Consider the following 21,691-nt stretch of genomic DNA (forward strand, 5'->3'; position numbering starts at 1 on the left):
AAGACAGGTGTCTTGTCACCGGCACCAACCCCCCAAAGATACTGTGTAAATATTACATACAGTGCCAATTGCAGTGGGCAGAGCTTCAATTTCGTCAACATGCCAGATGGACTGTCGTGAAGAGGTTGCAACTTCGCCCATCTGTTCTGCACATCAGCTCCCCCAGTACATGAGGAAGACATCTGCTCTAATGGTGAGAGATGATGGAGCAGGCCAGAAGTACAACACAAAGATATAATTTTGATTCGTCTGCCATTGGCTCCTGTCTAAGGGAGACTGATTCTTAATGGCTGCTACTAGTCATGTAGACTTGGGTGCTTGAAAACCAGTTGTCTGGTAGGACTTCCCAATGTTGGCATATAGCCCCATTTTTCAGCTACTAACCTCGACCATAATGTGCATGACCAAAAATAAAAATAAAATCAGTTTATGAATAATTCATCAATTTTATCGAACATGAATTATTTTCTGAGGTAACATGTATTGACATTTTTCAATTCTAACTGACTCAAGGCCACTGGGTGAAGGATCGCATATAGTAGCTGCAAATTAACTCTGCTGACAGATATTCGATACATTAAATCTATTTATCAGTGTTTTGAAATTAATTTGCTTTATATATTTAATATAATTGGAGCTCAGTGATGGTTTGAACATGGAAGTCTGACTAAGGAAAGACCAATTGACTCAATAAATAAGTAGTCATATCCCTTTAGTTCCATTCTACTGTGATCTGGAAATAAATTCTTGATATGGCATCATGCTGATTGTAACAGTATTGCCAAATTGGATTGAGTTGGATATTCCTGAAATCAATACAACGGTTCTCTGATTGGGAGCATACAAGTACACGACTTTGCACCGATTATCCGAATTATGAAGGGGACTCTTTTGGGGAGTGCAGGGTCCATTAATGCAGACAGCTTGGCATAACTAAAATATTGTTTTACACGTAACAGTATTATAGCCACAACTGGAGAGAGAAAAAATGGTGGATATATTTTTACCCTGCTATTAAATAAATAGCATTTTCGTTGGTGTCCAGCGTTCCATCAAGATAGCAACTCCTCAGCAAGCCTAGTTACCAATTACAGACACTACTGCACTACTTCTAGCAATCACACTTGTCTATTCCATGTTTTTGGTCAGATCTAGCAATAAGTCGTGGATGGGAAAAGCATCATTTGCAAGGGAGAATGATGCAGAGTGGATGAATAGTAAGGAAGAGGAGGGGCAGGGAGAAGGTGGGAGAGGTTTGCTGCTGAAGGGACATTGACTGCAGTTTCATAGGTAGAGGAGAACTTTACTTTGGGATACCTGTGTGGATCTGCAGCAGAGATTCTTGGGTTGGATACTGTTGGGGGAGATGACTTACCAGGGGAAGGCACCAGCAGCAGCTCTGCTGCACAGAAGGGCGGGAAAAAGAGTGGGAGATCTATAGTGATAGGGGACTCTATTATAAGGGAAATAGATAGGAGTTTCTGCGACCGCAACCGAGACTTCAGGATGGTATGTTGCCTCCCTGGTGCAAGGGTCAAGGATGTCTCGGAGCGGCTGCAGAGCATTCTGGAAAGGGAGGGTGAACAGCCAGTTGTCGTGGTACATGTAGGTACCAACGATATAGGTAAGAAGCAAGAAGAGGTCCTACAAGCTGAATTTAGGGAGCTAGGAGTTAAATTAAAAAGTAGGACCTCAAAGGTAGTAATCTCTGGATTGCTACCAGTGCCACGTGCTAATCAGAATAGAGGGAGCAGGATAGTTAGAATAAGTACGTGGCTTGAGCAGTGGTGCAAGAGGGAGGGATTCGAATTCCTGGGACATTGGGACCAGTTCTGGGGGAAGTGGGACCTGTACAAAAGGGACGGTCTGCACTTGGGCAGGACTGGAACTGATGTCCTGGGGGTAACATTTGCTAATGCAGTTCGGGAATGTTTAAACTAATACGACAGGGGGATGGGAACCTATGGAGTGAGACAGGGCGAAGTAATATGGAGTCAGAAACAGATGGTAGAAAGGTAAAAAGCAATAGTGGTAGGCCGAGTAAACAAAGGCAAGAAACAAAAAGGGCCACACTACATCATAATTCTAAAAGGACAAAGGGTGTTAAAAAAACAAGCCTGAAGGCTTTGTGCCTTAATGCAAGGAGTATCCGTAATCAGGTGGATGAATTAACTGTGCAAATAGATGTTAACAGATATGATGTGATTGGGATTACAGAGATGTGGCTCCAGGATGATCAGGACTGGGAACTCAACATCCAAGAGTATTCAACATTCAGGAAGGATAGAATAAAAGGAAAAGGAGATGGGGTAGCATTGCTGGTTAAAGAGGAGATTAATGCAACAGTTAGGAAGGACATTAGCTTGGATGATGTGCAATCTATATGGGTAGAGCTGCAGAACACCAAAGGGAAAAAAACATTAGTGGGAGTTGTGTACAGACCTCCAAATAGTAGTAGTGATGTTGGGGAGGGCATCAAACAGGAAATTAGGGGTGCATGTAATAAAGGTGCAGCAGTTATCATGGGTGACTTTAATATGCATATAGATTGGGCTAACCAAACTGGAAGCAATACAGTGGAGGAGGATTTCCTGGAGTGCATAAGGGATATGTCAAGGAACCAACTAGGGGGGAGGCCATCTTAGACTGGGTGTTGTGTAATGAGAGAGAATTAATTAGCAATCTCGTTGTGCGAGGCCCCTTGGGGAAGAGTGACCATAATATGGTGGAATTCTACATTAGGATGGAGAATGACACAGTTAATTCAGAGACCATGGTCCAGAACTTAAAGAAGGGTAACTTTGAAGGTATGAGGCATGAATTGGCTAGCATAGATTGGCGAATTATACTTAAGGGGTTGACAGTGGATGGGCAATGGCAGACATTTAGACACCGCATGGATGAACTACAACAATTATACATCCCTGTCTGGCGTAAAAATAAAAAAGCGAAGGTGGTTCAACCATTGCTATCAAGGGAAATTAGGCATAGTGTTAAAGCCAAGGAAATGGCATACAAATTGGCCAGAAATAGCAGCGAACCCGGGGACTGGGAGAAATTTAGAACTCAGCAGAGGAGGACAAAGGGTTTGATTAGGGCAGGGAAAAGAGAGTACGAGAGGAAGCTTGCAGGGAACATTAATATGGACTGCAAAAGTTTCTATAGATATGTAAAGAGAAAAAGGTTAGTAAAGACAAACGTAGGTCCCCTGCAGTCAGAATCAGGGGAAGTCATAACGGGGAAGAAAGAAATGGCAGACCAATTGAACAAGTACTTTGGTTTGGTATTCACTAAGGAGGACACAAACAACCTTCCAGATATAAAAGGGGTCAGAGGGTCTAGTAAGAAGGAGGAACTGAGGGAAATCCTTATTAGTCAGGAAATTGATGGGATTGAAGGCTGATAAATCCCCAGGGCCTGATGGTCTGCATCCCAGAGTACTTAAGGAGGTGGCCTTGGAAATAGCGGGTGCATTGACAGTCATTTTCCAACATTCCATAGACTCTGGATCAGTTCCTATGGAGTGCAGGGTAGCCAATGTAACCCCACTTTTTTAAAAAGGAGGGAAGAGAGAAAACAGGGAATTATAGACCGGTCAGCCTGACATTGGTAGTGGGTAAAATGATGGAATCAATTATTAAGGATGTCATAGCAGTCCATTTGGAAAGAGGTGACATGATAGGTCCAGGTCAGTATGGATATGTGAAAGGGAAATCATGCTTGACAAATCTTCTGGAATTTTTTTTGAGGATGTTTCCAGTAGAGTGGACAAGGGAGAACCAGTTGATGTGGTGTATTTGGACTTTCAGAAGGCTTTCGACAAGAGATTAATGTGCAAAATTAAAGCACATGGAATTGGGGGTAGTGTGCTGATGTGGATTGAGAACTGGTTGGCAGACAGGAAGCAAAGAGTAGGAGTAAATAGGTACTTTTCAGAATGGCAGGCAGTGACTTGTGGGGTACCGCAAGGTTCTGTGCTGGGGCCCCAGCTGTTTACATTGTACATTAATGATTTAGACGAGGGGGTTAAATGTAGTATCTCCAAATTTGCAGATGACATTAAGTTGGGTGGCAGTGTGAGCTGTGAGGAGGATGCTACGAGGCTGCAGAGTGACTTGGATAGGTTAGGTGAGTGGGCAAATGCATGGCAGATGAAGTATAATGTGGATAAATGTGAGGTTATCCACTTTGGTGGTAAAAACAGAGAGACAGACTATTCTCTGAATGGTGACAGATTAGGAAAAGGAGCGGTGCAATGAGACCTGGGTGACATGGTACATCAGTCATTTGAAGGTTGGCATGCAGGTACAGCAGGCAGTTAAGAAAGCAAATGGCATGTTGGCCTTCATAGCAAGGGGATTTGAGTACTGGGGCAGGGAGGTGTTACTACAGTTGTACAGGGCCTTTGTGAGGCCACACCTGGAGTATTGTGTACAGTTTTGGTCTCCTAACTTGAGGAAGGACATTCTTGCTATTGAGGGAGTGCAGCGAAGGTTCACCAGACTGATTCCCGGGATGGCGGGACTGACATATCAAGAAAGACTGGATCAACTGGGCTTGAATTCACTGGAGTTCAGAAGAATGAGAGGGGATCTCATAGAAACGTTTACAATTCTGACGGGTTTAGACAGGTTAGATGCAGGAAGAATGTTCCCAATGTTGGGGAAGTCCAGAACCAGGGGTCACAGTCTAAGGATAAAGGGTAAGCCATTTCGGACCGAGATGAGGAAAAACTTCTTCACCCAGAGAGTGGTGAACCTGTGGAATTCTCTACCACAGAAAGTTGTTGAGGCCAATTCACTAAATATATTCAAAAAGGAGTTAGATGTAGTCCTTACTACTAGGAGGATCAAGGGGTATGGCGAGAAAGCAGGAATGGGGTACTGAAGTTGCATGTTCAGCCATGAACTCATTGAATGGCGGTGCAGGCTCGAAGGGCCGAATGGCCTACTCCTGCACCTATTTTCTATGACACTATGGGTCGAACCTTCCCAGACCATGCATTGCTTTGTTCCTTAGCTGGGCAGGAAGGTCAATGATTGGCCCATGACTCTCCACTAGTTCTCCGTGCTCAGGGATTAGCCAGTTGAGCTGCCAATTAAACCGGATACCACCCTCCTAGGAGTGGGTTCCAACTAGACAGCCCAATATTGAATGTGACTCCTTACAACATATCATAGTGGAACCTTACTGGAAGTGTTGGAATATAGTAACAATTCATTTATTGTTAAAGATAACCCTTCAACAGTTGGATCATTATTTTTCAGGATAACTGACTCAGACACTCAGTTCCCAAATTGTTTCAGAGGCTCAAAGTTTATTCCCCTTGAACTTTTTGGAATTAAACCTCAGAATCCTGAAACTGACTTTACATCAAAGCCATTTTATAAATGAAACCAAAAATCCCAACCATACCAGAAAGTCAAAGATTCCGAAGTGGCACAATTAGCATTAGTGATGGGCAGAATGTTTTGAAAACATACAAGGAATCCAGTGGGCAGTAGGCCTGGGTAAATTATAAAAATGAGCAAAAGTAAAAAGCCAAGAACACTGATTACAAGATTTCCAAGAACATCATGCAGCATGTTGGAAGCTGGAATCTGGGGACATGAAATTGCAGTTAAGTTGCTACCTTACATCTGACTTTCACCCACGATGAGAAGGGGAAGCTGTTCAAGTCAGACAGCTTTCCAGAAATGGTGGAGAGAGACAATTTACAAACAGCAAAGGATATGGTTGCAAAAAGGTTAGATGTTCTTAAAAATAAATGAGGCATCTGGTACAGACAACTTGCAAGTGGAAGTCTTAAAGGAGATACTGATTGAAATGAGTACCAGAGTTGAAATTTTTATTTGCGGCTTAAGTGCTCAAGATTTACAGCTCCTGTTGACAATCCAGGGAGCTGTCGTTTTCACCCTACTCTTGTGGAACTATACCCAGAGTGTTCCACAAAAAAAGTGACAACCCATTAATGGATAATGTGGACTCTTGTGGAAACAAGGGGCCCAAGTTTCGGGCCGCGCCTAAAACGGCGCAGCCTGGACCTGGATGCCCGTTTTTCGCGCCAGAAAGTGCGCCTAAAAAAAAAAACGTACCTGTTCTCCGGCTCCCTGCAGGTCCTCTGGAGCTGGGCGCAGCACGAGCTGTAGAGGGCGGAGCCAGGTCCCTGCGCTGAAAACAGAGCCGGGACCTCTGCACATGCACGCTACAGTGTGCGCGCATGTGCAGTAGCTCCAGGCGCCCAAAACTGTGGGAGGGGCCCGAAGCACACATCCCCTAGCACTGGCTGAATGGCCTCACTGGAGCTGTGTGAATAAGGCTCCTCCCACCCAACCGGACCGGACCCCCGCCTCCCCTGGACCTACGCGACTCTTCCCCCCCCCCCCCTCCCGAGACCCGACGCCATCTACCTGTAAATCCAGCCCGAAGTCTTGGGCCCGGCCGTTCAGCCTCCTTCTCTCCCTCTCCGCCCCCCCCCTCTCTCCTTCCCTCCCTCCTCTCTCCTTCCCTCCCTCATCTCTCCTCTCTCCTTCCCTCCCTCCCCTCTCCCTCCCTCCTCTCTCTCTACTCCCACCCCACCCCCTCCTCCCCTCCGCCACCCCCCTTCCCTCGCTGTCAGAAACACAGACCCTGACAGAGAGTGAGAGACACACACCAGACAGACAGAGAGATAGAGACACTGAGAGACACACTGGGGGGGCCGTCCCAGCACGTTGTTGGAGGACTCCCGGTGCTGCAGTCGGTAAGTAGAAAATGTTTTATTTATTGATTTTTAATTTTTTTATTAATTTTTTTAAATTGATTTATTGGTTGGTTTATTGATGTGTTTATCATTTATTATTGATGATGGCTCTTTATTTGCAAAACTGAAGTGTTTAATGTTTGTAAACTTCCCTTTAAACACCGCCCCCCCCCCCCCATTCCCTATGCCTGATTTTCTAAAGTGTAGACAAGGTTTTTTCGAACGTACAAAAATCTTCACTTACTCCATTCTAAGATAGTTTGGAGTAAGTTTTCACTGCCTAAACTTTGAAAACAGGCGTAAGTGGCCGGACACGCCCCACTTTGAAAAAAAAAATTCAGTTCCAAAGTGAAACTGTTCTAACTGACTAGAACTGGAGCAAACTAAATGCCGAGAATTCAAATTTCTAAGATACTCCATTCTAAACCAGTTGCTCCAAAAAAAACAGGAGCAACTCAGGCCGAAACTTGGCCCCATTGTTTTTGAATCTCTCAGTTCCTAGCATATTTTAAACTCAGTTTTATTTTTCAGCTTTCTGCTGGGCTTCAATAACATTCTGTTTATCAATTTTGAATGTGTCCAACTATATTCTCCCCAAAAAATGGGGCTTTGGCAATAGAATTAACTTTTATATATTTCCTGTAATGTAGCATTAATTTGACACAGGACTTTAGAACCTTACACTTAAACTAGCTATCAATGGTACTTCCCAAAAATGAAATATTTTTCTATATGGTATATGGTTCCAAGTATTGGACACTGCCTCAACACACTGTATCCAGACTTTTGGCCTCCGTGTGTGTAAAGTGGTCAGCTGGTGCGAGTGGGGCCATCTGAGAATGGCTCTTCCCCTGGTCCGATGGAGCCATGACAAGCTGCCTTTTTAGGAGGGCTAGATGACAACAACTGACTCCTCAAACCTTGAAACAGAAAGTACATTAGTTGGGGCCAACTTTTCTGGAGACAAATTACAACTTTTAAATGAGCAGTTTAAAGTCCGAAGAGGATCATAAATCATCTTTGACATCTAGTCAAAGGTCCATATTTTTCATCGTTTCTCAAATCAAGTTTCAACAGTTCAAAATTGATTTACTGTTGGAGTTTATTGATTTACATGCGACAAGAATTACAATATGTGCAAATGCAATCTTAAACTGCAAAAAAAAATGTAATATTTACATCACTGGTTACAGATGAGAGGTCCTTATACAAGTACAATGATTGCAGTTTAAAAAACAGAAAATAAAACCGTTTCATATATCTAGAGATGAAGGTCACTTTGCCATTTTGGCTGTTCTTGTACGCAATCGCCTCTTCATGATTGAGTGATCACTTTCTTTTTCATTGAACTCTATTATCTGCAAATTTCAAAAGTTCTGGTTAAATTCAAATAGTGAATTTTACATATAATTCAGTACAAGATCCAACATTGCAGTTTACTATCCTTTTTTTTTTTACAAAAATGGAAGTATTAGCTTTTTGGAATTATTAATTTTCTCCATCAATAACTACATTGCATTGATCTGCCCAAGTCTAGGAATGCTAAGAATATGCCCAAACCATCGTATTATTGTCAACAGTCGAATCAGAGGAGGATGTGATACACTATCAATTGCAGCTCTGGATCAGATATCATCAGTTTGTAGCTAATTGTATTATTAGGTTGCTTTTAATGCATGAAGACGCATTGGAACCAATACGAGTGTTAACTGTTTTTTTTCTAGTTATAAACAAATAAGCTTTTGTACAAAGCTGTGCTTTCAGTTAATCAATTTGAAACCATATAATCCTTTTCAAAATGACAAGTTACAAATTTAACCATAATTGTACTGCAGCTTCACTATCATTTTGTATCTCTTGTGTAACTACTGGTTTACAAAACCACTTCAATAAAATAAATATACTTAGGCTGTTTTTGAAAGATTTTAAAAAGCAGTACATTGTGACTTATTGGTTGCTACATAGTGCACTTACTGGTTGGGATGGGAAGTTCATAGGTGATGATATATCTTGCTTATACAGTTTCCTTCTTGTTCTTTTGGGCTTTGCATCATTATTACAGGAAGTTTCCACTCCTTGATACTTGGGGGAACTTAATGTTTCCATTAACTTTTTGGCTGAAAACAAATAGACACAAACAATTTCCAAGGCCTCTTTTAAAAAAAAAGTAGTCATTCAAAATCGTAAAAAGGATGTTACAATTTCACGGCTGAGTTCTTGAACTGGTAAAGTTTCATATCGCCAATTGTGTCATTAAACTTAATGCAATACATAATTTGATATTCCATGGAGTCAAATGGCGTTCTGAAATCCAAGATCAATTTTTATTCACCAAAACATGGCAACCTGTCCAGTATCTACTGTTAGCATAAGACTGCAATATATAGTAACACATTACTTCTCAGAAATATCTCAAACCGCTTCACATACAATCAATTGATGTACCAACATAATGACAGTCACTGCACTTCAAACATGGTAGCAGCTTTGTACATGGCAAGATCCTACAGACAGCAAGATGAATTATCAGTCAATCGGTTTCTGGATGCACTGGTTGAGGGAGAAATGTGGCTAGGACATAACAAATCCCTGCTCTTTTTCAAATGAAATTTTAAATGTCAACATGATGCATTAGGCAGAACACCAGGTTAACATCTAATCTGAAGAAAAGTACCTCAGAAAATGCAGCTCTCCTTTAGTACTGCAGTAGAGTGGCACTCAAATTAACAACCTCTCTTACTCAGAGGCAAGAACTCTACCAACTAAGTAAAGCTTAAATTCGTAACAATAAATCACACGTGGCTCAGTGTTAAATTGGGCAGTGCTCAATCTATTGCAGGATTCCAAAAGGTAGGTAATTAACTTATTTCGCCATTTGTTGAGTCTCCATATACATATTTTACCACAGTTTAGCATGCAAAAATATGTATGTACTAACCTTTGCTCTGGAGAATTGTTGGGGAACTTTGTAATAAACCTCCAATTTTCTGCAATGTTCCATCTTTCTTTTTGCGTGACCCGAGACTTGAGACAGAGGTTTGTTTTCTTAGCCGATCAGCTGTACTATTTACATCCTGAGACAACAAACTTGTATTGAGACAGTGCTGTGCCACAAATTAAACCCACAGAATGATCAAATTACATTTACAAAGGAGGTTGCATATACAAGTGTATCACTATCGCTTCCCCTCCAACTAACATTTTACCTTGTAAAAAGATTTTAATATGGGAACAGTTGATGAATGAGTTTATCAAGATAGCGTTGATTAGGTTATCGACCTAAAAAAGAGATACCAAAGTGAAGGGTCCTGACTGTCTATGTCCCTGTTTTATATCCCTCTGTTCGCAAACCAGAAAGGGATCAGAGACTTCCTAATACAATGGGTATAAGGTGTTCAATTATTGAGATAAGCTAACAAATTGCTTCTTATTTACAGCCTTTGGTGAAACCAAATTCTATTCGTATATTGACCCGTAATTTGCAGTCAACAGCGAAGCAAAGGCATTCACTACTGGCACCAAAGCAAGTTTCCCACAAAGATCCCTTGATCTCTGTGGCGAGAAGTTCGGCTTTTCCGATGTGTAGTTGAAATATATGTAGTATAATGGTACGAGATGCTGTGATGTCAACAAGCTGTCTAAGCTGCAAATCACATCGCAGAGTTGGAAACCAGGAAATCGAAAGCATTAACAATCACTTTTCAAAAGATTTACAGAGGGCAAAATAAAGACTGGGACATACACATTGGGTTCATAGAATCATAGAAAAATGACGTCTGTTCTGGTCGAAAAAGAGCTACTCAGCAAAATCTCACCTTCCAGCACTCGGTCTGTAGCCCTGTAGATCACGGCTCTTTAAGTGCACATCCAAGTACTTTTTAAATGTGATGAGGGTCTCTGCCTTTACCACCATTTCAGGCAGTGAATTCCAGACATCCACCACCCTCTGGGTGAAGAAATATTTCCTCATTTCCCCCCCCCCCTCTGCCAACTACTTTAAATCTATTCCCCCTGGTTCTTGACCCCTCTGTTAAGAGAAATAGGTCTTTCCTATCCACTCTATCTAGGCCCCTCATAATTTTACACACCTCAATTAAATCTTCCTCAGCCTCCTCTGTCCCAAGGAAAAGAACTCTAGCCTATTCAATCTTTCCTCATTGCTAGTTTTCCAGCCCTGGCAACATTCTCGTAAATCTCCTCTGCACCCTTTCTAGTGCAATCACATCCTTTCTGTAATGTGGTGACCAGAACTGTACGCAGTACTCAAGCTGTGGCCTAACCAGTGTTGTATACAGTTCTAGCATAACTTCCCTGCTCTTGTATTCTATGCCTCGGTTAATAAAGTAAAGCATTCCGTAAGCCTTTTTAACTACCTGTCCTGCTATCTTTAAGGATCTGTGGACATATACTCAAAGATCCCTCTGCTCCTCCACACCTCTCAGTATCCTCCCATTTATTGTGTATTCCCTTGCCTTGTTGCCCCTCCCCAAATGCATTACCTCACACTTTTCCAGATTGAACTCCATTTGCCACTTTTCTGCCCAATTGACCAGTTCATCGATATCTTCCTGCAGTCTAGAGCTTTCCTGCTCACTGCCAATCACACGGCCAATTCTTGTACCATCTGCAAATTTCTTTATCATGCCCCTACATTTAAGTCTAAATCATTAATATATACTACAAAAAGTAAGGGGCTGAGTACTGAGCATAGTGCAACCCCTTCCAGTCACAAAATCTCCCCTCAACCATTCCCCTTTGCTCCCTGTCACTGAGCCAAACGTGGATCCAATTTACCACTCTCCCTTGGATTCCATGGGCTTTTACTTTTTTGATCAGCCTGCCATGTGGGACCTTGTCAAAAGCCTTGCTAAAATCCATGTAAACTACATCAAATGCACTGCCCTCATCGACCCTCCTTGTTAGCTCCTCAAAGAACTCAATCAAATTCATCAGACATGACCTTCCCTTAACGGTAATGTCTTTGATTAATCTGTGTCTGTCTAAATGAATGTTTATACTGTCTCTCAGAATTGATTCCAGTAATTTGCCCCCACCGAGGATAAACTAACTGGCCTATAATTGTTCGGTTTATCCCTTCCACCCCTTTTTAAACAATGATACAACGTTAGCAGTTCTCCAATCCTCTGGCACAACTCCTGTAGCAAGGGAGGATTGGAAAATGATGGTCAGAGCCTCCGCTATTTCCTCCCTCGCTTCTTTTAATGGCCTCGAAAATATTTCATCCAGTCCTGGCAATTTATCTACTTTCAAGGATGCAAAACCCCTTAATACTTCCTCTCTTACTATGTTTATCCCGTCCAATATTTCACTACCTTCCTCCTGAACATCAACATCGTCCCCCTCTTTTGTGAAGACAGCCGCAAAGTATTCATTAAGTACCTTACCCACATCCTCCGCCTCCACACATAGATCGCCATTTTGGTCCCAAATAGGCCCTATTCTTTCTTTAGTTTTCTTCTTGTTCTTTATGTAATTGTAAAATATCTTTGGGTTTTCTTTGATTCTACTTGCCAGTATTTTTTCATTCCCTCTTTTTGCTTTCCTAATTTCCTTCTTAATTTCACCCTTGCACTTTCTATACTCTTCTAGGCTTTCTGTACTATTGAGCTCACGAGATCTGATATCAGCTTCCCTTTTTTGCCTCATCTTACCCTGTATGCACCTAGTCATCCAAGTGGCTCTAAATCTTTTTCTTTGTGGGAACATGTTTACCCTGAACTCTATATGTACCTCTCTCTTGAATGCCTCCCACTGCTTTGGCACTGATTTACCTTCAAGTAACGATTTCCAGTCCACTTTTGCTAAATCACTTCTCAGCCGAGTAAAATTGGCCTTGCCCTAATTTGGAACCCTTACTCCTGTTTTTTCTTTGTCCTTATCCATAATTATGTTAAAACTAACTGAATTATGATGACTACCACAAAAATGCTCTCCCACTGATACTCCATCCACCTGCCTAGGTTCATTCCCCAACACTAAATCCAGAACTGCCCCCACTCTTATTGGGCTTGCTATGTATTGACAAATAAGTTATCCAGAATGCAATTTAGGAATCCTGTACCCTCTGTGCCTTTTACACGGATAGTATCCCAGTTAATATTCGGCCAATTGAAATCCCCCACTATTACTGACGTATTGTTTTTGCACTCGTCAGAAATTTGCTCTTCTATCTCCCTCGGACTCCCAGCAGTGTGACTGCCCCTTTTTTGTTTAGTTCAACTCATATAGCCTCATTTGATGATACTTCTAACATATCATCTCTCCTCACAGCTGGAATTGTTTCTTTAATCAATACTGCGACCCCTCCTCCTTTTTTAACCACCTTTCTATCTCGCCTGAAAACTCTAAACCAGGAATGTTGAGCTGCCAGTCCTGCCCTTCTTTCAGCCATGTCTCAGTAATGGCTATAATATCATACTCCCACGTGTCTATCTGTGCCCTTAGCTCACCTGCCTTATTTCCTTGCTTTAAAGTATATATTATTTAGCATTGCCAAACTGTCTATTTTCTAGCCTTTGTTTCCTCTGCCTTGCAAACTTGCTTACTAATTTTCTTCCTTCTATTTCCAGCTTGGCTTCGCTCCCTTCTGACAATGCTCTCGGGTTCCCAACTCCCTGCCAAGCTAGTTTAAACTCTCCCCAACAGCACTAGCAAACCCCCGCAAGGATATTGGTCCCAGCTCTGTTGACGTGCAACCCGTCCGGCTTGTGCAGGTCCCACCTCCCCCAGACGCGGTCCCAATGCCTCAGGAATCTAATGCCCTCCCTCCTACACCATCCCTCCAGCCACACATTCATCCGTTCTATCCTCTTGAATTCATGAACAAATTAAAAAAAACTTTTAAAAATTAATTTTAAAATTGAATAACTTTTATCTTAAGAAATTTAACATCCCACCAATTTAAAATTAATTTTTCAGGACCAGAACGGTTGTTTATCAGTAGTTGTTACTCAGATCGCCATTTAAAAACCCAGTTACACATGATTTAAATGGATCCAGCTTTTTATGGGTTTCTAACAGCAATATTTGTTCAGAAAGGGTAAGTTTTCGTCAGATCAGTGATTTCACGGATTGGCAGCTCTGGAGGGGGTAGGCGGGGGACTCCACAGCGCAACCTTTGGAGCAGCAGTGAATGACAGACTGTAACTTCAGGGTTTCCATGTAAGGATGCGCACACGGCAAATCCTGAAGTTGATCAGTTTCAAAGGCGAAATGCCAGTGAACGCTGCCAGTTTGCTGCCGTCAGGATTGCAAGTTCTGGGCCATTAATTACTTTTCGTTTGGATGTTTTCAGGCCCCTAAACTTGGCTAATACACCTCACGATAACAATCCAACATCTAAAAATAACTTTTTTCAAACACTGTAGAAACAATGGTCAAAAATCCTGAGACATGATCAAGAGGGAAGGCAGTGAGAGAGATCAATTTAGATTAGGTTTGTTTTCCTGGTCTATCAAGCCTGTTAGATATATACAAACTTATGTCACACATGTAGGGCTGGATTTTCAGGTTTTGCGATTTTGCCCATTTTCGGGTTATAATTGCGGAGAATTTTTTATTTTTTTTTTAAAACCGCTGGGTCACCGTTATCGCCAGAGCACGCAGCTTTCGGCAAACGGTGGTGAAGATCGATAGCGTTAGCGATAACTCTGTCATTGCACAACAGAATTTGTGGGCCGGAGCCGAAAATTGCGACAACCCCCGCTCACACCCCACAAAATCAGACTTTCTACCATTGCGCAAAATTTTTTTGTATTTTTTTTTTCCTTCTTCCCGCGCTTCTGGTCAGCTGTCGCTCACAAACGCTAATGCAGAGGGGAACGCCCGTGCATGCGTAATACACCCGGGGCCGAATCAGCCATTTTACTATTTGATTTGCACAATGGAGGATGAGGAGAGTAGAGAGAGAGCCAGAAAGTTCAGCCCAGGGGTGAACGAGGCCCTTGTCGGTGCAGTAGAACGAAGATGGGTCAAGTTAAACAGGAGGGGTGGAAGTAGACCCCTCCCAGCCGTATTTAGAAAAATTTGGAGCGGAATAGCCGGAGGTCTGTTCCGTCGACACTGTCCGAAGGATTCCCACACAGTGCCAGAAGAGGTTCAACAATCATTGCAGGGTTGTTAGAGTAAGTACAATTTTTATTGATGCACTCCTTCATTACTTAAATTATAAATCTGACACACTATTTGTTCTCCTGCTGTTGGTATAGGTTGGCTGAGTGTTGCACCCTATTTGCCATGAATGATTTTTACACATTATTAAGATTACTTTCCGAGATCTTAAAAGATGTTTCTGCACTTCGATATCTTCCTCATGAACCACGTGCAACTTCCAGGACGATTAAATAGAGGAATGTATTACATGCACATAGTATGGTACAAGTGCTTTGGTGTGGCACAAGAGTAGATGGACCCTCTGGTAACCATTCCCATTGTCACCTTTGCAGACGAAGAGGTCCCACAACTGCCGAGAGCAGTGGCGAACAGGCAGCGGTCTGCACCGAACCATGCCATCAACAGACCGAGAGGAGCGAGTGGCCGGTCTGGTCGGTGCCTCAGGGAGGGCAATTGCCCATGGGGGTGCTGACACCCCCCTTGGATAGTGAGGGTAAATCCTGCAGACTCCCCAGGCTGGGTTGGGGCAATGTGATGCAGTGTGTGTGGACTAGGGTTGGGACAATGTGATGCAGTGTCTGTGGACTAGGGTTGGGGCAATGTGATGCAGTGTCTGTGGACTAGGGTTGGGGCAATGTGATGCAGTGTCTGTTACCTACGGTTGGAGCAATGTGATGCAGTGTCTGTGGACTAGGGTTGGGGCAATGTGATGCAGTGTTTGTGGACTAGGATTGGAGCAATGTGATGCAGTGTCTGTGGCCTAGGGTTGGGGCAATTGATGCAGTGTCTGTGGACTAGGGTTGGGGCAAGGTGATGCAGTGTTTGTGGACTAGGGTTGGGGCAATGTGATGCAGTGTCTGTGGACTAGGGTTGGGGCAATGTGATGCAGTGTTTGTGGACTAGGATTGGGGCAATGTCATGCAGTGTCTGTGGACTAGGGTTGGGGCAATGTGATGCAGTGTGTGTGGACTAGGATTGGGGCAATGTCATGCAGTGTCTGTGGACTAGGATTGGGGCAATGTGATGCAGTGTGTGTGGACTAGGGTTGGGGCAATGTCATGCAGTGTGTCTGGACTAGGGTTGGGGCAATGTGATGCAGTGTCTGTGGACTAGGGTTGGGGCAATGTGATGCAGTGTCTGTGGACTAGGGTTGGGGCAATGTGATGTAGTGTGTGTGGACTAGGGTTGAGGCAATGTGATGTAGTGTCTGTGGACTAGGGTTGGGGCAATGTGATGCAGTGTGTGTGGACTAGGGTTGGGGCAATGTGATGCAGTGTGTGTGGACTAGGGTTGGGGCAATGTGATGCAGTGTGTGTGGACTAGGGTTGGGGCAATGTGATGCAGTGTGTGTGGACTAGGGTTGGGGCAATGTGATGCAGTGTGTGTGGACTAGGGTTGGGGCAATGTGATGCAGTGTCTGTGGACTAGGGTTGGGGCAATGTGATGTAGTGTCCGTGGACTAGGGTTGGGGCAATGTGATGCAGTGTCTGTGGACTAGGGTTGGGGCAATGTGATGCAGTGTCTGTGGACCAGGGTTGGGGCAATGTGATGCAGTGTCTGTGGACTCGGGTTGGGGCAATGTCATGCAGTGTGTGTGGACTAGGGTTGGGGCAATGTGATGCAGTGTCTGTGGACTCGGGTTAGGGCAATGTGATGCAGTGTCTGTGGACTAGGGTTGGGGCAATGTGATGCAGTGTCTGTGGACTAGGGTTTCGGCAATGTCATCCAGTGTGTGTGGACTAGGGTTGGGGCAATGTCATGCAGCGTCTCTGGACTCCATATAATAGAGCAGCGGCGGTCCTTCAAGTGAGCCTGTGATCTTACTCATGTCACCCTGCCCCCTCCCCTGCTGCTAACCACTCGTCTGTTGTTTTCTACTTCCAGATGAGGAGTCGCAGGCGCCAAGTCCTTCATTGCATCCCTCATAAATCTCAAGAAAAATATATTCCAGTGAGGAGGAAAGGGTGTAAAAGAAAAGATAGCCATCCATGGCTAACTAAAGAAATAAAGGATGGTATCCAATTAAAAACAAGGGCATACAAAGTGGCCAAAACTAATGGGAGGACAGAAGACTGGGAAGATTTTAAAAGCCAGCAAAGAATGACTTACAAAATGATTAAGAAAGTGAAGATAGATTATGAAAGTAAACCAGCATGAAATATAAAAACAGACAGCAAGAGTTTCTATCGGTATATAAAAAGGCAAAGAGTGGCTAAGGTAAATGTTGGTCCCTTAGAGGAAGTGACCGGGGAATTAGTAATGGCGAACACGGAGATGGCAGAAACTCGGAACAAATAGTGGATGCATTGGTTGTAATTTACCAAAATTCCCTGGATTCTGGGGAGGTCCCAGCAGATTAGAAAACAGCAAATGTAACACCCCTATTTAAAAAAGGAGGCAGACAAAGAGCAGGAAACTAGACCAGTTAGCCTAACATCTGTAGTTGAGAAAATGTTGGAGTCCATTATTAAAGAAGCAACAGCAGGACATTTGGAAAAGCATAATTCAATCAAGCAGAGTCAGTATGGATTTATGAATGGGAAGTCACGTTTGACAAATTTGCTGGAATTCTTTGAGGATGTAACGAACAGGGTGAATAAAGGGGAACCAGTGGATGTGGTGTATTTGGACTTTCAGAAGGCATTTGACAAAGTGCCACCAGAAAATGTTACTGCACAAGATAAAAGTTCATGGGGTTGGGGGTAATATATTAGTTAGCCAATCCTCTATCCATGCTAACAGTAAATAGAGAGTTGGGATAAATGGTTCATTCTAGGGTTGACAATTAGTAACTAATGGAGTGCCGCAGGGATCAATGCTGGGACCCCAACTATTTATAATCTATATTAACGACTTGGATGAAGGGACCGACTGTAACGTAGCCAAGTTTGCTGACGATACAAAGATGGGAGGAAAAGCAGTGTGTGAAGGCACAAAAAAATCTGCAAAAGGACAGACAGGTTAAGTTAATTGGTCAAAAATTTGGCAGATGGAGCATAATGTTGGAAAGTGTGAGGTCATGCACTTTGGCAGAAAAAAAATCAAAGAGCAAGTTATTAATTAAATGGAGAAAGATTGCAAAGTGTTGCAGTACAGCAGGATCTGGGGGCGGCCTTCATTGCAAAGGAGATGGAGTATAAAAGCAGGGAAGTCTTGCTACAGTTATGCAGGGTATTGGTGAGGCCACATCTGGAATACTGCGTACAGTTTTGGTTTCCATATTTAAGAAAGGATATACTTGCTTTGGAGGCAGTTCAGAGAAGCTTCACTAGGTGGAGTCCAGAGATGAGGGGGTTGACTTATGAGGAAAGGTTGAGTAGGTTGGGCCTCTACTCATTGGAATTCAGAAGAATGAGGTGATCTTATTGAAATGTATAAGATTATGAGGGGGCTTGACAAGGTGGATGCAGAGAGGATGTTTCCACTGATAGGGGAGACTAGAACTAGGGGGCATAATCTTAGAATAAGGGGCCGCATATTTAAAATTAGATGAGGAATTTCTTCTCTCAGAGGGTTGTAAATCTGTGGAATTCGCTGCCTCAGAGCTGTGGAAGCTGGGTCATTGAATAAATTTAAGTCAGAGATAGACAGTTTCTTAACCAACAAGGCATTAAGGGGTTATGGGAGCGGGCAGGGAAGTGGATTCGAGTCCATGATCGGATCAGCCATGATCGTATTAAATAGCGGAGCAGGCTCGAGGGGCTGTATGGCCTACCCCTGCTCCTATTTCTTCTGTTGTTATTATGTTCTTATGTTCCACCTCAGGCCATCACGTGGGGGAGGAGGAGGAATTTGAGGGAGAGGAGTGGATGGAGCAGGCAATTCGTGGGGGGGGAGGGGCGGGCAAAGCACTCAACACTTCTTTTCTCGCTGGTCAACACCTCGTCCGAGGATTAAACATTCCCAGGCTTTGAGCCATCAGAGGCCCCGAGTACTAGTGGTGTGCAGCAACGCACTTCTGGGATCGAATCCCTTATGACGTCTCCCCGGAGGGAGAGTTGGCAAAGTCGCTCTGCTGACAGACAGGCAGATGCACAACTGGACATGATGGGACTGCCCAGGGAGAGCGTCTAGCTCACCCAACAGCTCCTCGAGGTATTGGGTAGGATTCCCGCAAGTATGGCGACACTCACTGTGACCATCACGGAGGTTATCCCTCCAAGCTGCGAAACCTGTGAGGCTGTCAATGCGTCCATCAGTGACACTGCAGTCCCCAGTGTCATACCCAGATCCACATCACTTGTGACTGGCGACGCCAAGCAAGAGGCAAGCCAGTCAGAAGCCGGGCCTTCCATACCCCGAGCTTCTCCAGTTGATCCCCACATCGCGTCTCCATTGTCTTTCCCCCCAATGCAGCAGGACTCTGGCCGCCTTGCTGCACGAACTCTGATGCCACTTGGGTAGGGTCATGAAGGAGGAGGGTTAGGGTGAGGGCGAAGAACCGGTGGTAAAAGAGTTGGTGCAGGGGTTGTTGTTATTTTATGAACATTTTAAAGTTTACTAATTATATTCAAGTTCAATAAATTTTATTTAAGTTTCAAAATCATGTTTAACAAGTTTACAATGTTTATTAAATTCTTTTGTTCACTTTACCCATTCCTATGTAGTGTCTCATTTGCAGAATAAGAGTGGGAATAGTCAACACATGGTGGGATAGTGGCCAGGCAACGGTTAAACGTGCTGTTCACTCTTTAAGTAAAACATTGAATTATGAGCTGCTATCACAAGGCTTTTGCAGTGGTGAAAGCTCCACGAGGCCTCCCCTGTGATGGCAGCATGGGTTCCTCGCCAGGCTCCTCTTCCTCCTCTCCTGAGGTGCTCCTACAGTCCCCATTGGCAAATCCTGTCCCCTCATGATGCCTAAGTTGTGTAGCATGCAGCATACCACAATGAATTCAGAGACCTGCTGAGGGGAGTATTGCAGGCAGCCTCCAGAGTGGTCCAGGCATCGGAAGCGCTGCTTGAGCACTCCAATTGTCTGTTCGACAATATTGCTTGTGGCTACATGGCTCTCATTATAGCGATGCTCGGCTTCTCTGAGGGTTCCGGAGTGGGTTCATGGGCCAGGTGGCGAGGTCATAACCTTTGCCCCCCAGCATTCAGCTCTGGCCTTGTGGTTGACACTTGAACAGGCCTGAGATAGTGCTCTTATGCAAGATGAAAGCGTCATGGATGCTCCCTGGATATTGGGCATTGACTGCCATGATGCGCTGAGTATGGTCGCTAACGATCTGTACGTTCATGGAGTGGAATCCCTTTTGGTTTCAGTAAACATCTGGCATGAGTAAAGGTGCTCACAGGGCGATGTGTGTACAATCAATGGCACCCTGAACCTTGGGGAAGACAGCAAATCATTTAAAACCTACAGCCCTCTCATTCTGGGCCTCTGGTCATTGGGAAGTTTCTGAAGTCCATCCTGCGTGCATACAGTGCTGTAGTCATCTGCCGAACGCTGCAATGTGTAGCGTGCTGCGAGATGGAGCATGTTTCCTGCTGATGCCTGAAAGGAGCCGGAGGCATAGAAGACAAGTGCCACAGTCACCTTCACCTCGATGGGCAGTACAGTTCTGTTGCCGCTGGTAGGCTGTAGGTCTGCGGGCATATCTCTGACCACCTCTTTTCGGAAGCGCAGCCTTCTAATGCACTGTGCCTCAGAGTTGCAGGTATGAGCACTATTCCTTGTAAACTTGTGGAGGGTAAGACCTCCCTCCCATACGTCTGCAACCTCTTTGATTACGTTCAAAGTGCTCATCAATAAGCTTTCTTGCAGCTCGATGCCATATAGACATAGCAGCCAGGAATAATGGCTGACAGTTTTTAAAATGTCCTTAAATCTCCTTTAAAATGAACTATAAACTCACACAAAATTTCACTGTGGAAAACGCAACCTTCTTCTCCCAATCCCTTTGTGCACTGAACTTCTGCTCCATTTTTAAAATGGTGTCGCTAACACCAGGTGGGTTCGACTGCTTTTTGCTGGTGGGTTCCTGGGAGGATGGTAAATCAGGCAATATCGTCGAAAGTTCTGCCCGGGGCGCTAGCGCAGTGTTACACGCCGATTGACGTCATCCAAACGGTGAAAACATTGGGCGGGCGCTAAGTTTTAGCGCCTCCGCAAAACCACTGCCGAAAGTTCCGTCCGGCCGCAAAATGTTGTACGCAGCGTTTAGTGCCAAAAAGTCATTTTTGCGATTCACCCAGGCGCTAAACCTGTCACAAACCCCTTGAAAATCCAGTCCGTAGAATTGATTTTTATTGCACCCAGGTAACCAGGCAAACAACCCAACAGGCAAACAGGAGACACCTTATCTACACAAGTAGTAGAAATTAATATTCTGATCGCCTGACTACTAATGCTGTTCTTCAAAGAAAAACAATTATATTTGGACACCCATTCAAGAATATTCACTTCCTTGCTTTGGCTACCCATTTCCATCAGAGAGCTCTTTGCCACAATGATTCACCAGAAAATCAATTTACCTTTTCTGAAAAAAATACAAAGACTACCACAAGTTATTTGTGTTGCTTTCCTACATCTGTATAGTTCTCATTTGAAAATAAATTTGTCTTAGTGTTTAGGCTGAATTATGTTCTGACAGCATATTTGTTACCTTCTGAAGTGTAAAAGATAGCTTTGGGCAACCATGGTGAATAATATTGCAGATAATGTCAATAATTAGTTCTGAGGCACATTCTTCTCCCATTCACTTCAATTCATGGCAGACAAAGGTCTGCTTATAAAAACTGCATTTTTGCTGTGAACATGAATACATGATGATTGGAAAGTGTCTGGACTGTAATACTGCTGAGGAAATG

At 43.8% G+C, this 21,691-nt stretch overlaps 1 protein-coding gene across 1 annotated transcript in view; it reads right to left on the reverse strand.

The window, feature by feature from the left end:
• Positions 1 to 7,841: 7,841 nt before the first annotated feature.
• LOC139260377 (kinesin-like protein KIF20B) overlaps positions 7,842 to 21,691 on the reverse strand; it is a 113,921-nt gene continuing 100,071 nt past the window's right edge. Inside the window, exons 31-33 of the mRNA XM_070876931.1 lie at positions 9,681 to 9,816; positions 8,717 to 8,859; positions 7,842 to 8,100 (exon numbers count right to left, since the gene is read on the reverse strand). Coding sequence (XP_070733032.1) covers positions 8,017 to 8,100; positions 8,717 to 8,859; positions 9,681 to 9,816 — 363 coding nt within the window. The 3' untranslated portion in view covers positions 7,842 to 8,016. The remainder of the gene's footprint in view (positions 8,101 to 8,716; positions 8,860 to 9,680; positions 9,817 to 21,691) is intronic.

This window comes from Pristiophorus japonicus, chromosome 3, assembly GCF_044704955.1.
Source record: "Pristiophorus japonicus isolate sPriJap1 chromosome 3, sPriJap1.hap1, whole genome shotgun sequence".
Classification (NCBI taxonomy): Eukaryota; Metazoa; Chordata; class Chondrichthyes; family Pristiophoridae; genus Pristiophorus; species Pristiophorus japonicus.